Source organism: Lissotriton vulgaris, chromosome 4_1 (genome assembly GCF_964263255.1).
Source record: "Lissotriton vulgaris chromosome 4_1, aLisVul1.2, whole genome shotgun sequence".
Classification (NCBI taxonomy): domain Eukaryota; kingdom Metazoa; phylum Chordata; class Amphibia; order Caudata; family Salamandridae; genus Lissotriton; species Lissotriton vulgaris.
The window spans coordinates 1,466,500,409-1,466,520,360 of NC_141691.1; the positions used below are offsets into that span (position 1 = coordinate 1,466,500,409).

At 41.4% G+C, this 19,952-nt stretch overlaps 1 protein-coding gene across 4 annotated transcripts in view; it reads right to left on the bottom strand.

Moving 5' to 3' along the window:
• Positions 1 to 3,956: 3,956 nt before the first annotated feature.
• NOL4 (nucleolar protein 4) overlaps positions 3,957 to 19,952 on the bottom strand; it is a 713,110-nt gene continuing 697,114 nt past the window's right edge. For all 4 annotated transcript variants that reach the window (XM_086965702.1, XM_086965703.1, XM_086965701.1 and 1 more), the window contains one exon: positions 3,957 to 5,791. In XM_086965702.1, coding sequence (XP_086821828.1) covers positions 5,598 to 5,791 — 194 coding nt within the window. In that variant the 3' untranslated portion in view covers positions 3,957 to 5,597. The remainder of the gene's footprint in view (positions 5,792 to 19,952) is intronic.

Sequence of the window (19,952 nt, forward strand, 5' to 3'; positions counted from 1 at the left end):
GTCTGCTCCTATGACTGATTTGAACATGTGCTCCTGTTATTAAATAATAACACATCCCTTTTTGAATGGCATGAATCCTGCCCGTCTCCCGCGCCTGATGGACGTCTATGGATTGCTACGCTCTACCTGTTCCAGCCAACACCTGAGCACTTACCTCAGCACTTACCCAGCAATAAAGAGCTGTTTGCTCCCCCACTACCATTGGCGGCTGGCCCGGAGCAAGGCGGTCAGGTGAGGGTGTGAAAAAAGACCTTACCTGTGAACGCTGCCCCCGCCTCTCCTCCGTCCTCTTCTCTTGGCACTTGCAGCATGGAACGGAAGCACCCGGGATCCCAGACCCTCCCAGCCAATCGCGACGCTGCTGTCACCAGCATTACAGCAGCGTTGTGATTGGTCTGAGAGCTGTGTTTCGGCGCTTAGACAGGGGTGGAAGGCTGTGCATCAGTAACTGCTCCTGGAGAGAGTGCTGTGGGGCGGTGAGGCAGGGTGGGTGAGGGGCAGGGTGGGGGGTAGTAACCTCCAGCATACGGCCGGACCGAGGTAAGTATATAAATAAATAAATAAAACAGATTACATTGTGCATGCTGCAACGCCAAATGGCGATGCAGCGTGCCCAATGTAATTTGTTTTATTTATTTATTTATGTACTTACCTCAGTTCGGCCGTATGCCGGAGTTTAATACCGCCCACCCTGCCCATTCCCCGTTACCCCGCAGCACTCCCTCCAGAGTCGCTACTGCTGTGCATGTTCTCCATCCAGGCTGTGCAGTACAGGCCGGTGGAGAACAGGCAAAGTGCGCATGGGGGTTTGGCCGGCCCAAGAGGGCTGACCAAACCAGCATGCGCACTTAGAGAGTGTGAACCACTCTTCTCTATGCTCTGGCCTGCCCAGCCCCGCCCTAACCTGACTCCAAGTCTGCACTGAAAAATAAACTGATAATAAGTCATGTTATCATTTTATTTTTATTTTTTTGCATTGCTCAAAGAGCAGTGGGGCGATGCTCCTCCGACTTAGCTGAGGAGCCGCCACTGGCTACTACGGTTATAAAACTACACATGCACATGGTGGATTTCTTCGAACTTTAACTTTCCAAATAATATTCTAATGTTTGAGAACAGTAGACATAAATCTGTTTATTTTAAGCAAACGAAACATCGGAAAATGAAACCAGCCCTCGTTTTGTTTCACTGAAATTTTGTGAAGATTTGCTCACAGCTTAGAGGCGTTTCAGTGTTTGACTGCATACAGAATCTTTAAAATACTCACATTTCAATAGCTTTTCACATTTATATTTACCAACAGTATCACAAAAGTTCCCTCTTTTTACGTAACTGTAATCAATGTTACTTCTAAAAACACACGAGAGAAAAGCAGGGCAATTTCCACAGTTACAAGAAGTCGATGATAGGGTCGGTAGGTATCTTAGGTAGCTCAGAGTCCACCCCTGATAACCCTGTAGACTGCATCTCAGCCTGTTCTAACCCCTGTTTTGTAATAGGTAAGACCTCTGGTTGCACCCTAAAAAAGAGGCAAGGTAAGAAAGCTGGCAAAAGTGTGTCTGGAAAGAAAAAAGGGCAAACCAAGGAAAAGGGTGATGTGAGGGGCGACCAGCCAGCGGGGGAGGGAGCCAAAATCACTAAAATTTCCCTGGCAATTCTAAGACTACCATCCTGCCCTGTGATCACTCAGCTTTTCAAAACTACCAAGTTAAAGGCAGGAGTATAAAAAAAAGGAAAAGTAAGGTTGTATCTAATATATTGAAGGTCACCCCCTCATTAAGGTCCTTTTTTTAGGGTGCACCCAGAGAACTTACTTATTACAAACCGATGGACTTCATCCTTACATTGCTCACATTCAGTAAATTAATAAATTAGTTTGTTTTTATTTCAGCACTTTATAAGCATGCATGGGTTTTCTTGCTCTCTCGTTGAGTACTGCTTCTCCATCAAATACCCACCCCACACACTCCATGTACCGCCACCAATAACTTGTCCACTGCTTCCCCTACCACTCCCTTACCAGCTTTTTTGCTTGTTTTGTATTATTTACTCCCTTCCTCAAGTGCCTCACCTGCAGCCGCGGCCGGTGGTGGGAGTACCTGCCAGGAGGTGACGTGGGGAGGGGGAGGGGCAGGGTGGGGGGTAGTAATGTATGGATTACGGAGTTTAACAGGTAAGTAAACAGATACATAAATAAAACGAATTTCGTTGCGCGCACTGCATCGTATTTGGTGATGCAGTGCATGTAACAAAATTTGTTTTATTTATTTATGTTTACTTACCTGTTAAACTCCGTAATCCATACATTACTACCCCCCACCCTGCCCCTCCCCACGTCACGGCCCGGCAGGTACTCCCACCACCGGCCGCGGCTGCTCACCTGTCCTGCCTGTTGACTTCTCCCCCATCCACTACACCTTTGCTTCCTTTTTCCTCTTACTAGAATCCTAAAAAATAAACCTTTTGGCGTGTCCTAAAAGAGGGATGACTGTAGGTTGCCATAAAACTCATACAGTTGGGTTGGGTTGGGTTGTGAAGGGCCAATTTCTGGCTAAACAATGTACCCTGATAGAGGAGTAAATGTGAGATTGACAACTGTGTCTGTTGTGGCTCAAAAGAGAAATGTATGGTTCCAGGTGGTTTGAAAAAAGCTTCAAGTTGAATAAGTATACATAACATTTGCAGACGTCTGGTGCTGAGTTAACCATTTTAGGTCTGGCATTCGCCAAGACTTTTTACTTTTACTAAAATTATATTTAAAATGTCAGTGATGTATTTATGTAATGAGCGTTACCCCAATTGCGCAAGTATAATGAACAGACAACAACCTTGCTCTTGGTGGGGCATCCTGTGTGTATCTTGAATGTAGTCTGCTCCTATGACTGATTTGAACATGTGCTCCTGTTATTAAATAATAACACATCCCTTTTTGAATGGCATGAATCCTGCCCGTCTCCCGCGCCTGATGGAGATCTATGGATTGCTACGCTTTACCTGTTCCAGCCAACACCTGGGCACTTACCTCAGCACTTACCCAGCAATAAAGAGCTGTTTGCTCCCCCACTACCATTGGCGGCTGGCCCGGAGCAAGGCGGTCAGGTGAGGGTGTGAAAAAAGACCTTACCTGTGAACGCTGCCCCCGCCTCTCCTCCGTCCTCTTCTCTTGGCACTTGCAGCATGGAACGGAAGCACCTGGGATCCCAGACCCTCCCAGCCAATCACGACGGTCCTGTCACCAGCATTACAGCAAGGTTGTGATTGGTCTGAGAGCTGTGGTTCGGCGCTTAGACAGGGGTGGAAGGCTGTGCATCAGTAACGGCTCCTGGTGAGAGTGCTGTGGGGCGGTGAGGCAGGGTGGGGGATAGTAAACTCCAGCATACGGCCGAACCGAGGTAAGTATATAAATAAATAAATGAAACAGATTACATTGTGCATGCTGCAACGCCAAATGGCGATGCAGCGTGCCCAATGTAATTTGTTTTATTTATTTATGTACTTACCTCAGTTCGGCAGTATCCCGGAGTTTACTCCCGCCCACCCTGCCCCTTCCCCGTTGCCCCGCAGCAGTCCCTCCAGAGCCACTACTGCTGTGCATGTTCTCCATCCAGGCTGTGCAGTACAGCCCGGTGGAGAACATGCAAAGTGCGCATGGCGGTTTGACCGGCCCAAGAGGGCTGACCAAACCGGAATGCGCACTTAGAGAGTGCGAACCACTTTTCTCTATGCTCTGGCCTGCCCAGCCCCGCCCTAACCTGATTTCAAGTCCGCACTGAAAAATAAAATGAAAATAAGTCATGCTATCATTTTATTTGTATTTTTTTGCATTGCTCAAAGAGCAGTGGGGCGATGCTCCTCCGACTTAGCTGAGGAGCCGCCACTGGCTACTACAGTTATAAAACTACACATGCACATGGTGGATTTCTTCAAACTTTAACTTTCCAAATAATATTCTAATGTTTGAGAACAGTAGACATAAATCTGTTTATTTTAAGCAAACGAAACATCGGAAAATGAAACCAGCCCTCGTTTTGTTTCACTGAAATTTTGTGAAGATTGGCTCACAGCTTAGAGGCGTTTCAGTGTTTGACTGCATACAGAATCTTTAAAATACTCACATTTCAATAGCTTTTCACATTTATATTTACCAACAGTATCACAAAAGTTCCCTCTTTTTACGTAACTGTAATCAACGTTACTTCTAAAAACACACGAGAAAAAAGCAGGGCAATTTCCACAGTTACAAGAAAAGTGCACATGACTTGGTCACAATCACAGCCAGTACTCTGAAAACTAGATGTAACAATTATATATAAAATATCACTGATGCCTTAAACTCATTGTCAAAAAATCGAATTACGCATATTTTGTTTTCCACATGAAATAAGGCAAATTCAGGAATGCACAAGGAACCTGATATTCAACAGAAGCTAAAACATCTGAAACGCATATCACACTAGCCAAGAATCAAAATACTTCTCTACTAACACATAAAAATAGGCTTGCCTTAGTGCACAAAGAAATACCATTCATGTGTATCAAGATTTTAAAAAATCGAAACGAATGAGCTGCGGGGACTAGGACAGGAGACGGGATATGGGCATTTGTGGCACCTTCGTCCATTTTCAGTTTTTATACAGTACTGTCCCGAGACGGGTGAGGAAACTACGGTTCACACCAGAAGCGTGACATGGCCTTTTCTAAAGAATTTTGTGTAAAACGAAAACTATACACAAGAGTGCAAATTTTCAGATTGTCACTTGCAACCTCTTCAACATTCAGTCATCTACATCCATTCGCTAACAAGAAGGACATTGTCAGTACATAACAGCAGCAGCAGCAGCGATCATGGATCTCAACAAGATAGATGACTGTGGAATGCATTTGTCTGTGATATGTATGTAGCTGTTGAGAAAAAAAATCCTTAATTGTTTAAAAAAAACAAAAAAAACCCAGAGGAAATAAATTAAGTCACTGAAGTAAAAATAATACGAGTTTAAAAGAAATCCATGTTATGGTCATGGATTTGAGCATGGGTTTACCCAGCATACAAGTTCATTTGCACCACAAGATTGTGCGGTCCATGGTGAAGATTAGGGTGAATCTAGCTCGTTTGAGCATTTTTGGAGGACCATTGAAGGCAACCGTGAGTGGAAAAAATCCGAATGAAGAAAAAATGTGCCTTTTCATATAAAATAAAATCAGATTTTATCTATAAAATCCACGATCCTTAGATGTGTCTCTTAGCAGCAGGAACTTCTGGCAGCGGCGTGCCATATACTGCAGTAGCCCATTGCACGACTATTGCACTTGGATCGCGAACTTGGACTGAATGGCACTTCCTCAGCGTGTTCACATGATTTCATCCGCAGCCACGTTTTCCAATATCCAAGGTGACGCGCTTTATGGAAAAGTGAGAGTGGTAGGACGCATGGCAGTACCTCAAAAAGGTTACAGGTCGATTATCTCTTGAGCCCTAGCATCACTTCCTGGATCAGACAGAAACAGTATGGCATTGTGGCGTTTGACTCGACTAGAAAAAAAACTGTGCGGCGACTTAAAATGTCACAGAGCTTATCATGACGTCAGTTCTTGTGGGCTCAGTTCTGCTGTAAGATTAGGGTTTCCAGTTCATCAGCTGATCGCAGCAAGAATGCGGCAGAGTCGCGGTAACCCGCCACCAGCTGCCGCACTGCATTTACTTCAGTTGGGTTGAGCTGGGCTCTAGAGTTGTTGTTGCTAGTGGATCCTGAGCTGGGCACTACCTGCTTCTTCATGCTGAGATCTGTTGGACCTAAAAATGACAAAAAACAAGAGGAACAGGGTCAGATTTTAGTACTAAATGAAATGTCATTATACTACTGTATTGTGGTGATTAGCAGTCTTAGCAATTGTGAACTAGCTTTCCAGCCTGGCAGCATCAGAATTAGATTTAAGATGCAATCATTTCAAAGAGAAATGTGATTAGATTGCAGCTAATGGTCATGATAATGACGGCCTAGCAAGATAATGTATGCAAATCTTCTTTATTGCATCGGCCTCCCTTCTTCACACAAACAGTGCAGTATGGAATTCAGTTGTCCATCCAGTAGGGTTGTCTGTTGCTAATAACAAATTAACACACAGGACACACGTAAGAGATATCATGCAACACACTTGGCTGTTGTGTTAAAATTGTAAAGGTTATAGAAGAGTAGTATGGAACAGCATCTGTTTCTACAGCACTAAAACATGCCTGTTGTATGTTGAGTATTTATATATCATGGTGTGTTGTTCCGGATTGCTTCATGCAAAGAACTATATTTTATGAAGATTTGATAAGCCCACAAATCTGGTCTGCTAACATGCAAATGTTCAAACAGAATACAAAACACGCAAGTATTCTGAAAAATAATGAAGAACCGATATATCCATGTACAAATTCATAGCTACTAATATTAACACTCTTACCTTTCAATCATGGAACTCCATGAATGTCTTTGAGGAGTAATTTTACAACATGCATGAGGAGAAGGCTGATTTTACTCTCTCTCTTTTTCAGCAAAAAAATACCAATTTTTGGGATAATACTTCCCACCCTCCTTTGAAAAATGTGTGCTAATCTGAAATTAGAAAATCCTTCCAAAAAACAATCCGTGGTAGGACACATTTACATAATCAACCCAGGCCTTCTTTTTCTGGTTTTACTACAGATAGCTCCAGCTGACTGTCACAAACAGCATTGTATACAATACTCCACAGAGCCATTCCTTGCTCAAGGTTAGATGGCTTTCATGCCAACCTCAGTTGCTTTGCTATTTATTAGGGGCTTTGCTCCCTATTCTGTTTCATCCACTCACATGAGCTATTTGGCTTTACAGTTGGTAGACTTATCATTCATCCTGCTCCAAATGCAGTAAGTATGGGCTTTTTAAACAAGCACGCCACCTTGGGAAAGCAGATCCTGTTTTGTACTGTTCTGCTCCCAGTTCATGAACCCCATCTCTGCAAACACTCCGATTGTCCCATTGTGCAAAGAGAGCTGCACTTTTGTTCACTGTGGCATTAATGCTTACTTAGGAATATCTTGTTTACAAGGAGATGCATTCAAGGCCTACACCAATAGTGTTACCCGGTCTAGAGATCATCTCAGAACACCTTTCAATGAGGTCCACCATCTCCCAAGTGTGGACAGATTTCTGTTTTCCAAAACGATCTACTAACAGCTTATTGGAGTTGGGTTTCCCTGTCTCGATTTCTTTCCCAACATTACACAACAGTCCTCAGGATTTTGTTTCTGAAGCAAAATGCTGACAGACACCAAATAGGGTATGGGAGCAAGTGTTATCAGATTTCTGCTGTGGCCTGTCAGCTAAAGGAGGGTTGACACCTGAATCACCACCGTGTGCTGGAGGCTGATTAGCTCTTCAGGGCGAAGGACAGTGACTGACCCTGAGGAGGGGACACAAAAGGGATTCTCGACTTCTATATGGACTAATTTGCGGTTTCACTGGCATGTTATTGCACCCTCCAGAGGAAGTGCGTGTTTTTTTCAGTATGCAGCGGGAAGATGGCACAATGCTGAATGATGACATCTTTCACAATTAGAGGAGTGCTACTGTTCCACTTCAAAACCACATCCACCTTTTAATCAGCAGTGGCTATGCCAATCGGTCTTTTTTGTATGTAAATACCCCAGTGGGACCGATTGGCACTGCCAATGTTTGTTTCACACTTTGCTTAGCGGTGTAAACATTTCTTACTCGTGCTTCTAGGCTCCAACATTGAACCTCAGAACAATAAGCATGTAAAGGGGGCTGTCTCCTCTCCTTCTGCTCTGACGTCGCTCACTTATGCCCGTCTGAGTGCATATTTCCAAGGGTGGTATGGGAAAAACTTTTTGGACTTGCGGCATGCCATGTAGTGTGCAGAAGCTCATGCAGTGGCTACTATGCAACATGCAAAGGCCAGTTTAAATATTTAATAGGTTCACACGATGCCTCTTCGCATAATTAACTCCAAAATGCCAAAAGATGTTACATTGTTTTATGCCACCATTGATAAGGGATATTTGTGCCCAATTTAATAGTTTGTGACATCAAGGGATCTTTATCTTCAACTACGGGAACAATGCCACAACAATCAGGGAGCAGAGACACATCTGCCATTACCCATCTGATTATGGCCTAGTTTTCTGGTAGAACCATGTCTAGGTTTCCTCACCTAAAGTTGAGTAAGAAAAATACTAGTCGAGATATTAGTCTGATGTAGGACAGATGAAGCAGATAACTAAAGTCTCTGGCACAGGAACCTTCTCTCGAGGACATTTAAGCTGCCTTTTTCAGGACACTAAAGCTGCTGCAAGTATGATGCAAATTCTAAGCCATCCCACAAAGTTGAGTCAAGGAGACGAAAGGTCACAGGGTACCTGTCATTTAACTATTCACTAGAATGTACTCAAGCTTTCGACATTAGTCTTTCAATGTAGACTTCGCTAGATTTATTTTGGTTTTATATTGGTGATAAGACAAAAGAGGGCCTTTGGCTTGTTCTTGCCATCACAAACTATGTTGAGTTTCTTATATTAAAATCTGAACATTAGGAGACGGGGATAGTTCCAAATCTTCAAATATGACGCCATCAAACATCACATGATGTAGCTAAATCAGGGAGTGTGCTCATATTTTCATTTATTCACTCAGTCAAAAGGGTATGGGCTTCCAAATCCAACATGGGGGAGGAAATGTCTGGGTTTAGTGGACTGTTTTCTGGACTAAGTTTTAAGATCTTCTATTTCAAACCTATAAATATGCTGTTTTCAGTATTTTTTAACATGATCAGAAACGTGAGGTCTTGCATAAGATTTACATTTCTCTAACTAAAGTGATGCAAATTTTAACCCATTGCATGCTCATGATGGCCCCTGGCCGTCATGCGTCACAGTGGGCTTGTGCTCACGAGGGCAGGGGACCGTCCGAATCCGGCCCACTATGTAAATCACCCACACAGCTCGTAAATTTGCAGCGCATGTAAGGAGTTAACAAATCCATCTTGCAAACTAACGTGGGATATTGAACAAAGGATTTGATGTGCGCAATGGAAACGATCCCACAGTAGCATGGTCAGAGAGAACCCACAATCAAAGCCTCTTTAAGATTCACTTTCAGTTACAGAAATAGAGGGGCAGATTTACAAGCCCCTTGCGCCTCCTTGCGCCGTCATTGCATCACTTGTTTTGAGGCAACGGTGGCGCAAACAATGCAGCCAATTTACAACATGACACATCTATGGAAATCCGTCATGTTGTAAAGCCTGCGTCACATTATACCTGCACTAGGTATAATATATGTAGGGTGGTCGCTCCCACTCAAAAAGCCATATAGAACTGACACAGTGAAATTTACAACATTTCACTGCGTCACTCTACAGCTTCACTGCGTCAAAATTCCTACACCTGCTCAGACCAGGCTTAAGGAATGATGCAGGGCTTTTTGTATGGGACTCACCTATCTGTGTGGCACATTGCTGGAGTTGCATTACTTTCATGAGCAACTCCCGCAATGCGTCACTTTTGTGCCAACAGATGAGTCAGTATTTCTTCCTTGTGCCATGGAGCACTGTATTGTAAATGGGCAACATCCTTTACAATGCAACTTTTACCACGCAGTGCTATTACAACGCAGGTTTTACAACGAAAACCATTACAATGCATTGCGCTGGGGGGCGCTCTAGGATAGGGAATAGATTTAATTTACTATCCAACACCTTCCCTAGTGTCCATGGGGACTGGAGTTGGAATAGTAAATTAAACTATTCACTATCCAGCACCCCAAAGCGCTATGCGTTGTAATGGTATGCGTAGTAAAACCTGCGTTGTAACAGCATGCGTGGTAAAAGCATGCGTTGTAACGTCATACATCCATTGTAAATACAGCACATCCATGGTGGCGGAAGGACATTTGGCACTGGAGCAAGGAAACTGACGGATCTATGATGATGCATCAGTTTCTTGGAAATCTGCCTCACAGACCCTCATTAATTAAACTTTGTACAAGGACTCCTGCAAGGCAACGAACTGTAAATATTACTTACCATTTTAAAGGACTATCCACGCAGCCATATGTGGCAGTAACACTGGTGCCAAGTTTAGTAAATAAGCATCACAGTTTTTATGCTCCAGAACTTATAGATCCAGAGTACCTGACAGGTGCTACAACGTCCTCCGGTTGAAAACTACACTGTTTTTTTTAGTCACAGGTTCCACTCTTTAGATTCTATTAAGAGAGCTCATGAAGGGGGGTAATACTCAGGGGCAGATTTATCAATACCTTGTGCCAGTGCAAAATCACAAAACGTGATTCAGGCTGGCAGAGTTGTTGGTTTTTGTGCTGGAAAGTAACTAAGATAGCGCTTTGATCTACTTCACGTCGAGGGAGCATAACTTAAGTGGCACATGGGTGTTCACATTCTACCACCCACGGTTTTTGATGCAAAGCGCCTTGTACTAACAAAGCTAGAGGCCTTAGCGCCAACAAGTAATGCTTCCTCGAGGCAGGTGTTAACAAGGAGAACTCTTTCAATGTATGTTAATGTTTCAATCATTGAATGTGTGCTACATTATACAGCCCTAATTCAATGTGTGCAAAATTCTAAACTTTGTCTAAGCATAATGTTTTGTATTGGAATGATTCCCTTCCGGCTAGGCAGCCTAATTTGGGAACGCTGGGGAAGACAGAAACAGCACCATATCATGGTAGATATGACTCTGTTATGCTCTCTCCCCCATTGCAAAGCAAATAACACACCAACTTTGGTTATTGCTCTGTGTTCTGCTTGAAGTGAGCAAATGTGCATCTTAATTTGCTATCAAAACATGGCGCAGTCTGCCACGACATGCTTTCATCCACGGGACACCAAAGATAAAGTTTGATATCATCTTTTATATACAGAGATTGGACGTTTACATTTATTAAGGCATTAGAGGAAATGCAGTGCTGTTCAAAATATGTTTATCAAACACATGCTACTTTTAAAACAATACAGAAAGAGATTCAAAATATTATTAACATCACTGTCTTCAATAAATTCAAGCCTTTTTTACTTTTCGGGTCTTCTGTGCAGACTAATTCACGTGTGTTTCTCAAATGGGGAAAAACATTTTTTAACTAGCCCATGGCCATTAAAAGAACTTGTGCTGCTTTGACATTTTTTTTTCTCTCTTTTGGGACCACAACAGAAGAAGAAGGCAGCCTCCCTGCTCCCCTGCCTAGAAACTGCCGGCATGATTCCCAAAGTGAAATGTGTCCCACAGGGAATGCTTGCCAATCAGACACCAACCCTTTTAAGGTGTCCATTTGCGATCAATGGTTTGTGACCCCGCTTATAGTCACAAAGCAGACATACATTTCATTACAACTGCCAAACTGAAGGGTCGGTGAAATTTTCTTATCCCTTCCTATTTGTGTTTTGTAATAGGCATAAAATCACTTGTAAGGGTCATGAGACAGACATGTACAAACATTTTTGCCGGTCGAAAACAGCCGATTCGCAGAATCAGCCCATTGCAAACGCAAAAAGGCTTTTTTACATATACAAAGCCCAAATAGGGATTCAGTAACTTGTTAATGAATCGCAATTTGGGTTTTGTGAGTCAGTATTAGGAAGGGACATGTTAAGGGACTTTCGCAGGTCGCAAACATTCGCATTTTACCGCATAATTCAAGTAGGTGGTAACCCAGTCGCAAACAGGAAAGGGTCCCCCAGAGACCCTTTCCCCATTGTGAATGGTTGAGAGAGAAAAATTTAAGAACAGCCAGTGGTACCAGAGACCACTGCTTACTCTTAAAAAATGAAACAGAAACATTTCATTTTTCTTTTTGAAACACATCCCGTTTGGGAAAAATGGGTTGCATTTAAAAAACAATTGCTTTATTTAAAAGCAAACAAAGACATCTTGGTCTGCTGTCCTCAGCATGCCACCATCCTTGTGTCTTTAGCAATCCCCAACAGGTCGCAAACCGCGACCCACGTCATGAATATAAAAGAGTTAGGTCATCATCATCATCATCATATATAACTTTATTCAGTCATTTGTACAAAACACCATCAAAGTATACAAAGATAAAAACACAAATAAATATGCAGTTAAAATAGGATTAAACCATTATAAACATAGATACAAATGACATCCCAAATTAGATTAAAAACAAACTTATGGAGGTACATAAATTCATTCGACCTAGTCAAGCTAAGAGGTATTCTATGCAACCACCTAGCGTTTAGCATACTATACCATATGTACCGACTTAATATTTTAAGTTACATCTACAACATAAGGAAGAAAAATGTTAAAAAAAGGTTACTTCATTACTATGCTAAAAATTTTTTACGAATCAGCCAAAAGGAAAATGAGTTAGTTCTATTTGCAACCAACTGCAATTAGGAACTCACAATTTCAAACTTTCGTACATATGGCCCTTTGGCTCATAAAAGCATTTTTGTACATTTGAAAACACTCTTTTACAATTGCTTATCATGTGATCTTGAGCTCTGCAGAGTTTACCACTGTCAAACTGTTTTGTACATTGGTCCCTTAGATAACTCTTTTGAAACTTTCTAAGTATTATGCTGCTAGCATTCTAAACCACAATGCCGCCACTTATAAAGACAAAAGGCTGTAAAGCTAGGACTGATACACGGCCTTCTTTTTCAAGTGGACATCCCAAATGGTACCAAAGTGACAGAAGCATACCACCTCTTCAGAACATTCCTGAATCTGAAAGAATTTCTGCAGTAAGAAAGACGATTCTCTCTGACTTCGGAGGAAAGAGAACTGAAGGACACTGCTATTTAGGAATTTGAACTGATCTTCAGAGATCAGTTATCTGTTATCACAGCTAAAGGAACACAAAAGGAAGTGCAACTTCACCCTATGGAGCCCTCATCAGCTACTGCCTATTGTCGAGCACCACTGACGGAAAATGAGAACCGAAAAGGGACCAAGTCCAAACACAGAACTTTGAACTGGTGTGAGGCAAAAAATTAATCCTTGTGACGAAGCAAATATAACAGCTGCAAAAGCTGGCTTTGTCCCTTAGGAACTTTTGACACCACAACAGTAGATTTCGCTGGGAGCTCCACAATCATGGGTTTTACCTTTCTGCCTGACCCTACTGAAGGATTTTGAGGATTACAAATGTACCAAAGTTCTAAGGTAAAAATGTGAACAAGTGTGACCCCCTTCAACCTAGGTTTACCTGACATTTTCTTCATTGAAGTCGGTCTGAAATCACACCTAGGTCTCAGTCTGGCACAAACATGGACTCTATTGGCGTTCTGTGTCTTCTTGGCACTGTTTAACTGACAAAATAATATATATCAATAGGTCCCCATTCATTTGTTTTTAAACATTTGTAGGACTGTTTGACAATTGCGTTTCTAAATTAGTATAGGAGTTGTATTGGGCTGCAGTCTTTAGTGTATTCTGTTCACATTGGATAATTAACCATTAAAACTTGTTACCTCTGAAACTTTTTTTACCATATTTTTGATTTCGTAAATGTGATAGAAACTTTTTATTTATATATTCTTGCACTGCAAAACTCAATGCACAGTAATTAGCTCCAAATTAAAATAATGCACATAACGATTTTTCTGTAAAGTCATTCAAATAAAAATTTATCAGGAGAGTGGCTATCAAGGTCAACAAAAAGTCACTCCGCCCAACAACAATCATCCGAATTAAAGACTTGCCGCAAAGAAATGATCTGTCGGCCGAAAGCACTGAAATACGGTGGTGAATCAAATGCCAACAAAGTGTGTTGCTCGGTCGTAGTGTCGGACCACCTATCAGCGGGACGTCACTTCACCTTTCAGCAGGACCTTCAGTGCGCCTCTTGGACCTCAAGCCAGAGAAACATGGCAGCTGTCTAGTGGCCAGAGCGAAGATGACAGTAGCAGGAGTGCCTAATGAAGCACACGACATAGGAGATCCCATACACTGAAGGGCACATATTATATAGAGGAATGATGGCCTGCCCCACGAGACCCTGCCTGACGGTATAAAGGGACTGGGAGGTCATAAAGATGTGGAGTATCTGCTTAAGGAAGCCACACTGGGAGGTATCTGCTAGGGCCACTTAGTGAGATAGAACTGTGTCGGGCCTCACAGAGTATTGAGGAGACAACACACTTCCTGGAGAGTAGCATCACAAGGCCAACTAAACCAGTAAGGTACAATGCGAATGAAGCGCTGACTCAGCACAAAAAAACAGACCTATTGCAGAAGCCAATACAAAAGGAGAGAAAAAGGAACAATATACATCTACAGAGACTGGGCTGCACCTGTTTATCATCACAGATTGACGAGAGGGCTAAGCAAGTTGAGCCCAAGCAGTGCATTTGACTCCGGGAGGTAAACCTGGCATATTGTGGGTGAGAACAAACTTTCTCGAGGTGGAGAGGCAGATGCACCCGATCATGCTAAACCAAATATACCTCCTGGACACTTACGGCAGGGTGTCCCGGGGCAATGCAGCCATCACACCCTAATGCTGATGCACTTGAACCCTGAAAAGCTGAAATGATGTCTGCTTGGACAGGTTTTCCCAGGCTAGTTATATTGTGCTAAAATGAGTTTTTTTGCTTGGATTACTGCAGAGAGTTTGACTGGAGACCTGGGAACAGGTAAGTGGAGGTGCTGGTTATAACTAAGGCATACAATTAGGAAGAATTAGTGCGCCAGCCCACCACTAGAGAGTGTCACATTATGGTGAAAGATAAAGCCTGCCAGTATACCAAAAATAAAATTATACAGTATACATTGGGGGTGGAAGGCACTGTTACGGTGGCTGAGAACCCTCGCTGAGCTGTCGGGTGGATGCAAATACTCACTCCAAGATACCAATTCTGAAAGTAAGAACAAAACCCACTCAGCCCCTGAGTACAAGTTAGATACCATGTCCATGGAGATGACCTTCATAGGAGCCTATTTAAAGAAAGCAGCAGAGAAAGCAAGAGTGAATGAGAAAGCAGTGAGTCATTTGCACGTAATATGAAAGATATGCAGGCTACCATCCTGAAATTCAATCAATCAATCAATCACGTCATTTGTATAGCGCACTACTCACCCGGGAGGGTCTCCAGGCGCTGGGGGAGGGGAAAGTTACATGGTATGCAGAAGGGAATGAATAAGGTACTTTATGATTTGCTGAGAAACAGGTACACTTGGGCTGATTGTGATCCTGCCGCGCCGGACTGCACACCAGAGAAGGCACTGAACAGCTGAATTTCAAGGAGTGTGTTGTGTTTGGAACATATGAAAAGTTGGAAAAGTGAACTGAAAGGCTTCTATACAGAATTTCCTCACATTTAAGCTACTGGGCTGAAAATGTATCTTATTGTGCTGCTGGGGTGGTATTGATTCCTTACTTTGAGAACCCTCTAACTAACCTTCCTGAGAAGCCTGTGCCTGCTTGCCTCGCTACCACTGAGAGTCAGATGCGGGAAGGGATATACTTGGCTCAGTTTGCAGCGCCATAGTAAGAGAGACCAAGGGCAGCAGTGTCAAAATGCCTTAATCCCCACAGTTGTGGCCCAATAGTCTGTTCCTGCCCTTTGGCCTCCTGAATAGGGTCTGTCAATTGCTATTGGGACATTTCCTTATTGCAGTATGGTTCACATTGAATGGCTCACTTGGGCATTATGTTTTCTATGCCTATTTGTACTTTATTGATTTGTGCAGGTCTAATCTGACTGTTGTTTGCATTATTTTTGAATAATGGGTTTTTCTCATTTTAATATATTTTTCTATATTTGTCAATATTATTTTGCCCACTAGGGCTAGACTGATGGCAAGCCTGAGATTGACAATGATAAGATGACCATTAAAACCACACATGCGTTCATTTAGTAATCAAAACACATAGACTGGTATTTTAAACGACTAGTAAGCTGATCTAGTGGCACAGAAAATAATTACTGATTTAAAAAAAAAATCTAAAATGTAATAAAATTAATTTAATAAAATTAAATTAAAAGTTTCATAAAAACTAAAAAAAGTCAAAAGTAAAAAATAGAATAAAACACAAATGCTAATGGGTTGAGTATTATTTTTTTAAATTGTTCTTAAAAATTAGTGTGCAATGAACAATCAATTTAACACGTTACTTTTCTGTTCCATTTTACTTCAACTGTTCCTGGATAATAAGGCATATTTTAAGTTATTTCACATCTCTATTATATTTAGTATTGTTTTGACTTATACTGGGTGCACCTTTGTGTTTGGACAAAGCTAAACTCACCTGAAGAGGTATAATCATAGCGAAACACGTGTTAGGGATTGCTTTTATTCATTCCAGGTTGGCTTGGATGGTATTTTACCAATCCAAAGCTGGAATACTGTGCCTGGAGTGGTAAAAGGCATTTGCTATTTTACAGCTAGGTGTAAATGGCATTGTGCTAATTTTATGCTTGAAGACTTTGCAGTAGAAATGGGTAAAGACTTAGGGCTCGATTACGATCATGGCGATCAGAACGCAACGTCAAGCCAGCGGCAACCCGACCGCCAAATTACAATAAGACCCCTAGGCCGTGGTGTGCCGGTGGAGGCTCAGTGTCAGTGAAATGCTTCTGCTCACGTAGTAAGCCAGAAGCAATGCACGGCATTGCCTCCAGTATTGTGCGTGCACTGGCAGCATGCACCATGTTGTCCATGGCACACAGTGCGCGCATAGGGGGGCACAACATGTGCCCCCGCTACAATGCTCAATAGGCAAACAACACGGGGGCGCTGTTTGGGCCCCATTTCCTGTCTTACCACCAACGTGTTCATGGCAGGGTCCCTGCCATGAACAGTTCATCAGTAAGGTAGTTCGTAATCTGCACGGCAGTGCTGGAATCGGCACTGCCGCGGCAGACCACTGACTTCCCCACCACTACCTCATCAGGATCTAGGATCCTGGCGGAGGTCTTCTGTCTGGCTATTGGCGCTTCGACTGGCGGAATCGCAATCCAGCGGCTGGACTTAAGGATGTCGTGGTCGGACCACCTCAGACAGGCTAGTGGATGACCAACTGTTGAAGTCACTTTCGGGCCATTTGTCCCTTTCTAGCTTGCTGTGTATGGCACTGTGCTCATCCCATGCTTACAATCTTTGCTAGAAAAACATGCATTTGAGGTGAGCACATTCAGAGTGTCGCTGATGTTGTAGGGTGCTCTATACAGGAGCTGCCCTCTACCTAAACTTTGGAACTACCCAGAGTTCTCTGCTTCTTTTTTGCATAATGTATGTGCCACCCTATACCTTAAAGAGTATTGCTTTACGCATATATATTTATATATATAGATAGATACACACATATATCTACATATATGTATTTGTTTCATTTTGAAAATAGTAAACTTCATTACACTTCTCCATGTGTTCTCACAGTAGCAGATATTGTTACCAGCAGATGAAAAGTAGCTATACTCTTGTAAATTCTTTGTAGGAAGCTCTCCTCTCAGAAGCGGTGAATATAAAAAAAGCAGAGAGTTACATCTAGCTGTAGGTATAGATTTACTTGTGAGTAAATATACATTTGTATATTTATCTTTGTGAATCGGGCCTAATAATATTTTCACCTGACGTTGATGCACTATGTTAATTTTTTATAGAAAATTCTATAATGCTATTATGTACATGACTTCCTGTTTCAATTGCTCAAACTTAATCATACCCATATATTTCTGTATTGACTGTAATTTATTTAAGAGCTCTGATAGGTCCGCAATATATCTACCTAGGTTTCTATACTTCTAAGTAATCATGTGTTATACTCTCATATACATTCCTGATGTTTATGCTTTTATTAATTAGCAAACTCAAAAAAGAGTGGGCAAGGATCACTTCCATAATTTTCTCTGGAGACTCTTAAACAAATAGGTCTGAGGAGTTAACTCATAAATTCCAAATCAATATATCCCAAGATGATATTTGAGCAAAAGGATCCCCCACAGGATGTAGTTCTAGCTTAGAACATTTACCAGCATAGTTTGAATTTGTGATTGTACTGCAATCAGACTACTTTTTAAAGAAATGTCCAGAAAAACGATAAAAATTAAATGCAATACATGGATTTGGTTTCTATATCAAATGTAGGTTAATTCCTTTGGAACAAATTCATTTGTTAATTTGTTTTTGTTCAATACCAAATCAATCAAGTGTCTGGTCAATCCTCTGATTGTGTTTTCCCAAAGATTACTAAGAAGAGAAAACTTGTGTTAAGCAAACAATGGAGGAGGACACAAAATATATCCAAAATCCTAGATCAATTTATCATATATTTACACTATGAAAGAGTTGACCCATTGTTGCACATTGTTTGTTATGTAGTTATAGGGACTGCAACAATGCTAGGTCATTAAATATTTTCCCACCCTTGCCCTCCTTATTGTATTATAGTATGCATATTATGCCACACAGATCAATATATTCACTACAAACATGATTTATGAATGAACAAATGTTTCTTTAGCCTGGTTTATGCTTTCTCCCATGACACTGTTTGTGTGCCCATGAAATGGCCAAGCTTTTTTTTTAACATGTACAGACATTCAAGTTTCAACACGTAGTCTGAATTAATTTACCATTGGATTGAAAGTCTCTGTTTCTTTTGTATCTTTGTCAGTACAAGAATCTGTCATTGCCCGGTTGAAACCTTACATGCCTTGTTTTTTCTTTGTGAATCAATGGGTATGTCTATGCATGCTTTTTGTCTTCACTAAGCCATTAGCTTCCACTGTTTTTCTAGGAGCATCTGCTGTTATAGTTAATTTATTTTCATTTACAAGACATATCTTTCAGGGGTTTTGAACTTACAAAATGTTGCCTTTATATTGCCTTTCTTGGTCAACTCAATTGTTCTTAAAATAATCCATTTCTGGTTACATTTAATTATATTTACTGAAAAGGTCTGCAAATATATCCTCTTGCCACCTGGGCACATTTAAATGGTCATGATGGTTTGGATCTAAATTTGATTTACCCCCATCTTAATCGGTATTGTAACATTTACTTGTCTCTGTAGGAACATCAATTCTACTCAGATTATATTGACCATGGTTTAGTAGTTCACCACGCTCTTCCTTTTGAACTTGTTGCTATGCTAAGTTTCAATTGACTTTTCAAATTGTTAGCAACTGTAATATACTAGTTACTCTCAGAGGTGACTTCATCCAGCTTTCTGCCCATTAACTTAGCTTTCTTTAATACAATCATATGCAGAGCAGAGTAAATGAGTCTATAGACTGATTGAAGATAAGTTGAAACTGAAATGTTGTAAGCCTAAAAACGTTGATTCCTCAAAATGTAACAAACGGTTTTGTTTATTAGATGAAAGTAATACATTTAATTATGTCAACGAGCAACTACATAAAGAAGGTACTGAATAGTAGACAGTAAGTGTTTTCCTTACCCATACCTGGGGTGTGGAACAGAGATATATGTTTTAAAAAATCATCCAACACATCTGCCAAAGTGAAATCATAAGTTGCTGTTGACGCCATGAGATATTTTAAAACTAGCATGCCACCTGTTTGCTGGTTAAGCTCCAATAGACTGTCTTGACCTTTCATTTGCTGATAAGTCACCATCAAGATTTGTTTTCAGCAGAATTACTTATTTGTGTTTTTTATCTTTTGTTTGAAAGAGTCAGTATGTTTGGATTGCTTTGTCCCAAAAATGACTTCAATAGATTTTAAATTAGGTGCGGGTTGGATTGGGCATAAATCACCCTGTATTACCTCGAGTTCAAGATCGTTTATGTTGCTAAATCCTCCTTTATGTTCATATTACATTTTTCCTGGGTCCTATTTAACTCCTTGCAGCTCTGCCACCACAGCGTCTTTGAATTACATCTTGAAGGCTCTTTCCAAGAAATACATACATTTATATTTTTTTTAAATCGAAAATTGGCTAGAATTCCAAGTCCCCACCT